Raw genomic sequence first — 5,889 nt, 5'->3', positions numbered from 1 at the left:
ACAACAACAAGAAAGGGCTCGTAGCCCCCCTCTCACTCTTCCCCACGCCTATTTGTTCACCCGAGATGCAGGACTCTTTTTTTTAATGAATAGACAGAGCCATGATACATTCCGAAATATTGTAAAGGTACATAGACTCTTTTCTCCCCCTTTCGATGTCTGCCTGAGGACCTATGTTAATGTTTTGGAAAGGGGATGTTCGCCTTTTGTAACAAATAGACCCATGATACGGACTAATATATGTTCTTACCCGTAAGCATAAGTAAGATCTATTCATAGTTGGTCAGTCCCCCACGGCAGGGCTTCTCGCTTTTCATGAATGTGTCTCCCCCTCTGCTTATGTGAGTTTTACCTGCCTTTTACTCTGCTTGCTTCTGACTCCCTATGAGCCCTTACTTTTTCGGAGGGTCGGCGGGACATGGGAGCCTCAGCTTATGCATCGGTTTACCGAAATAACCTCGGCTCTCCCACCTCCTTCTATTCAAAAGGCGAGCAGCCCTTAAACAAAAAGGCCTAAGAGGGTTCTTCATTATATATTACATAAGCCCTAAAGTAGGTAGCTCTGAAAGACGAACTCAGCAGAGTGTGTTTTGGCTTGCAACTTTATCTTATTAGTCAAACCGAAATGTCCTTATTTCAAAAAATAACGCTAACACCCTATATATAGTAGGGGCCTTTTCAATTCAATCTCCAACTTGATTTCGCACAAACAAATATAAAGACTCTTTGTTAGCTCTTTGTGCCTCCTTGATTCTCAAACTGAACTAAGACTGTCCAACTAAAGTATAGCCGGAAGGAGCTCTTTTTGTATTGAAAGTGTTTTCAAATAGCAATCCATCACGTCGGTAATAAGACTTAGAGTAAACGAACGATTTAAGCTCCTTACAAAAGGCAATTCAGCTTGATAACTCGATAAGCTGTATTGACAGAACAAAACCACTGTTTCAAAGGTGGGATCAATCCCAACCTATTCTTCTTAGCCTAACAGTCTATTCGTGGAAGTAAATTATCCAAAAAGTCTCCTTACTAGACCTAACATCCTGTCATCTCTTTTAGATACAAGGAAGTTGGACTAGTTATTAGACTAACTATCTCACGCGCTCTCTCTCAAACCCAGCCAAAGGAGCACATCTAGTTGAAAGACTCTCATTCTTATTTAGAATGGGAAGATCTTTCAGTTCGTAAAAGCTTAAGCTTAAGAGCTTTATCCATAAGTAATGAGAGGAGACTTTTAGAAAACCCTCATGCCTTCTCTGGAGATAGAGATCTTACTACTACCTCCGAGTCTGACAATCTAGTCTTCTACGCTTTTCGCTTTTAGAATCCTCTTTCTCTCTGATCCTTCGTGCGTTCTTTATCCTATTCCGATTCGATTTAGCTTTCTTTTAGTTGCTATATCTTTATTTTGAAGAAAGGTGGATCTATAGGGGAAAGGATAAATATATAGTATCAATAAGAAGATAGTTTGATTTTCTTGTTTGCACATGTGTATTGTCTAATCTATGAGAATCAAGCTTTTCCCCTTCCGTAAGCGCATATAGGGAAGTGGGCCCTCGGCTATTGAGAGGACTCCTATTATCTTTATTTTATTTACTGGAGTTTCTTGTTCCCACGCCCCCTGGTACCGAGACCCCCGGTAATCTCTTGCAGGGCGCACAAGGCCCTTAGTCTTACCTCATGCAGTTTCTGCTTTCTTGTTGGCTTGGCGGTGCTTTCCTTCCTCTGTGGAGAGAAGATAGAAAAAGGATGTTTCCCCGCTTTCCGTCCGTCGTGTACTCCCCCTTATGTCTTCTGTAAGAACGAGAGGGATGGGCTCCCCGCTAACACTTTTTTCAGATATTCCCCCTTCCAAGGACGCTTTCTCGAGCCTGTTTCCCTCATCCCTTTTGGTCTGGGGATGACAAATACTTCGTCTCGAGTAGGACACCGGTGATCTCTACATTCACCTATGTAATTTTGAAATCTGCTTTCAAGCAGCTCCATTTTCTAAGGGAGAGTGGACTAAAAAAAGGAGAAGCGTCATGCGTCATGCTTTTGTAGACCAGCTAGTATACATTAAAGAAAGTGGCTTCCTCAATTAAACTAGCTTCCTCATCTTCTCTTCCCCCCAACAACTTCACTCCGGAGGAATCGCATATTCTTAAGCGAGAAGATCAGACTCTTATTATTGAATTTCCATTGTTTGCACGTAATAGCTCATTCTCTATATTTTTTTATGCTCAATCTTTCTCTTTTTTCTTTTTCAGTCTAAAAGGAAAGCGAAGTGACTATCATCGGATAGTCACGAGCGCTTAGAGGTATGAAGTTAAGAGAGTCTTACTATCTGAAGGAGCTTAGCTTCTTAAAGGACTCTTAATAAAGAAAGCTTTTTTGAAGAAAGCAAGCCTTTCAAGTAGGGCTTGAAAGAAGCCAGGCGATCCGATCAGAAGATAAAGAAGATAGACGAGAAGATAAGGGGCGAAGGACTTTTTTAAATCCGACCGGTGTAAACATGATATTAATTAGTCTTTATCCTTTCTTAAGAGACTCCGGACGCTCCTTGTCCTAAGCCCCAGGCATCCGGTTACCTTTGCGGATCTCCGCCGCCTGCTTTTGTGCTATTCTTACTTACGACGTCTCTTTTCTTATGCAATTCCTGACTAGTCATAGTTTTTCTAAGGACCGGAATAAGAGGTTTCGGCTTTTCGGGGTATTTAACATAACTAATAATTCTATATTGAAAAACTTTAAAAATTGCAAACAATTTTGATCGGTATTCAACTAAGGGCCCCGTTAAGTAAGATGGGAGCCAATACAAAGCTAACAAGCGAGAACCCTGATCTAGACACAGTAGGATCAATTGAGTTAGCAAATCTAATGTGCGTACAAGCATCTTTTTCCTTTTATTTTTTAATTTGGCACTATTTAAATAAAAAATAACCTACAATAAGGTTTTCTTCCTTAAACACTAACCCGGCCAAGACTCACCAATAAGGTAACTCCGCCCCTTGTTTTTTGGATCAAATCCGGTGACAATTCTCCACTCATGTCCTTCCAGAGCTGGGTAAGTGATCTTCAAGGGCATCTCCCCGATCCATTCTTCCCAGCGCTCCTCAATCAGATCCATAACTGCTGTTGCTTGTGCAGGAGTAACTAGAGAACTGAAAATTGCAATAAAGTTGTCAACTAAGAAAGACCGGAAGTCCATGCGAGCCGGGCTGATATTAACCAAAAAGATACCCTCCTCGAAAGGGCCTGAAATCAAAGACCCAGTCAGGGATAGAGTTGAGAATAACATTAAAATTGAACAACTGTGTAGGAGTACTAATAAGTTTTGTAAGGGTATAGTTTATTTAATTGAGTGAAATTAGGCCGATAGTCTTTCTGAATGTGATAGCTGAGAACTGTGATTCTTCGCTCGATCAATTCTCGCCATCACGCTATGGCTTTAGCATCTGCCGAGCACATCTAAGCGAAAAATAGAAAAAACTGGATTTCAATTGGATACCCTTTTTCTCTGTTCCAGGTACAAGTCAAGTTGAATTTACAAAAAAGAATTCAGTGTTAGAAGTATTCAAATCCATAAATTCACTAGGAAACAAGGCCGGAACCAAGCCCTAAATTTGAGACTTTGGAAAACTGCAAATAGTAAATTTAAACTATCAATCATATTAATATTACATCCATCTCCACATAGAAGTGTAAAATGAAAGCTATCTGAGAGGCAGAGGTTGACTATAAACTTCATCTCTCTCTGGACCTCAGGGAGTTTTTCCAGAGCTGAATTGCGCGTGCACTTCTACCAGAGCACAATCACGTGTGTACTTGGTGTATAACCTCAGCAGTATCTTCCATCAGAACCCCAAATCGGCAACGAATATGTCCTTTAGACTTTGCTAGAAATGGCCGAACACTAAAAAATAGGTGGAAAACCAGCTTAAGCTGGTTGTACTTTTAAGTTCGTTCAATTCACACAGGCAGGGTGATTGAGGTGCGTGCTTCGCAAGTTTTTTACTTTCTTCACACAACAAAACAAAGGCATGATAGTACTGTACTCAACTGCTCGTGCCGTATGGCTCTTCTACATTCTATAATCTATAATATGTTCATTCATACCAATATACCTGCTAAAAAAACCAATAAATTTTCAACCCCTCTCACAGTCATCAAACCTGCAACACCAAATTCCTCTCTGCCCTCTGCTCAGAAACGCAATTCCCATGCTCACAGCCAGTTAGAGCAAAAAAATCCACCCCCGTCTTTCTCTTAAAACTCACCTCAGTCTCGTAAATGTCCTTCCCAAATCCTAGCNTTATCGTATCCACCACATAGTTTACATACTCAGACAAGCTGACTCCAGCGCCTATAGTAATAGTCATACTAAAGCTAAAGAGATCCCAATAGTCAATCCGTTACGCCCCAATGTTGTCAACGAACAATCACCTTGCCTTACTAATATATGAATTTATTCGCATTGTCTTCCTCCAACAGGAAGGAGAGCAGCTGATTCTAGGGATGCCCATTTATCCACATCAAAAGGAAATGAATCAGTCCGGCAGCAAGAGAGGAATTCCTCTAAGCCGTATCATCAATGTTAATAGCATTTATCGGTGCTTCTCCACACTGTCCTGGTCTCACGATGTGGATTCGAACCACTGCTTCTCCTTATTGTCGTGAGTGGGTCTGTCGTCCTCCTCATTATAGTCCTCCTAGAATCCAGAGCATTTCGTCGAAATACATCCTGTCTTTTCACCTTAGTAGTCCTATGCATAGTCAGTACTATAGCCCCAATCATGGCTACTAATAAAATAAGACTAGAAACCAAAAACCAGACGAAATAGTAGGTATAAAGTAAATTGCCCAATGTTTCCAAATTAGTCCAACTTCGTACCTCTCCGGCATAAACCGTATATCTCAGAGAGGTCGTATTTCTTTGGGTTGTTAGTAATGGAATGCTTTCATTATCTAAAATAAAGAACATCTCCCACCAAAAGATCAATCCAATAATACCACTCACTGGTAAATAGCGCAATACTTCTTCGTGAATCTCCGTTATTTGAATATGGAACATTATAACAATGAATAGGAATGAAACGGCTATATCTCCTATATAAACTACTGGGAAGATCATAGCGAAGAAGTCGAGACCTAACAAAAGAAGTAAACCTGAAGTGTTGCGAAAAACTGGGATGAGAAACAAAATGGAATGTACCGGATTTTTAGCACGTACAACCATCAAACCAGAGACCAAAGCAGGGCTCGACAAAACAGAAAGTATCATAGTACGTCGTCCTTCCCTGAAATGGAACTTTCATGCCGGAGAAAGAACTAGCATGAAAGTCGATCTATTACGACCAGCGCGGTTGTTCCTATTTCATTTTCTTCTTCCAAGCCCTTCTTAGAAAGCACTCACTGAGTTACTTACGGAATCTCAAATCTCTCTCGACGCCGAGAATTATTTATGTGTCCAGGTCGATTAGAGGTTCGGCTTCCTTCTCCCCCACCTTTTAACCTTCTGGACCCCTGGAAAAAAAAAAGAAAGCTGAAATCAAAAAGAAAGAAGAGAAATTGGGCCATCTTTCCCGAGAGAGGCCGCCTTCTCTCAGGCCAGCAGTCTTCTACTTCTAGTCGACTGCTCTATGACGGGCTTCCCTCTTTCCTTGGCTCTGCTCGCTCGTCTACGCTCCGACCCAGCAAGTAATAATTGAAAAACGATGTTTCCTTGCCTGCATTAAGATTTAAAACTTGTCGTCAAAAAAAAGGCAATCAATCAGAATCAAGAAAAAATATGGAAATAGTGAATCAAGATCTAGATGGATCCCTATCTTTATCTCTATCCACGGAGATACCTATCTATATGGAGAGAGATCTATCTATGAATCGGCCTAGACTATCCTCTATCCGGATAGA

General features: G+C 40.9%; 1 protein-coding gene across 1 annotated transcript; it reads right to left on the bottom strand.

Moving 5' to 3' along the window:
• Nucleotides 1–2,947: 2,947 nt before the first annotated feature.
• Nucleotides 2,948–5,288, bottom strand: LOC109243048. Its single transcript, XM_019409937.1, has 4 exons — nt 4,618–5,288; nt 4,152–4,342; nt 3,661–3,778; nt 2,948–3,234 (listed from the first exon to the last, which is right to left on the bottom strand). Exons 1-4 carry the CDS (start codon nt 5,258–5,260, stop codon nt 2,948–2,950), a joined length of 1,239 nt encoding a protein of 412 aa, XP_019265482.1. The 5' UTR covers nt 5,261–5,288.
• Nucleotides 5,289–5,889: the final 601 nt, after the last annotated feature.

Source organism: Nicotiana attenuata, unplaced genomic scaffold (genome assembly GCF_001879085.1).
Source record: "Nicotiana attenuata strain UT unplaced genomic scaffold, NIATTr2, whole genome shotgun sequence".
Lineage (NCBI taxonomy): Eukaryota > Viridiplantae > Streptophyta > Magnoliopsida > Solanales > Solanaceae > Nicotiana > Nicotiana attenuata.
This window is presented reverse-complemented; position numbering and strand designations above follow the sequence as displayed.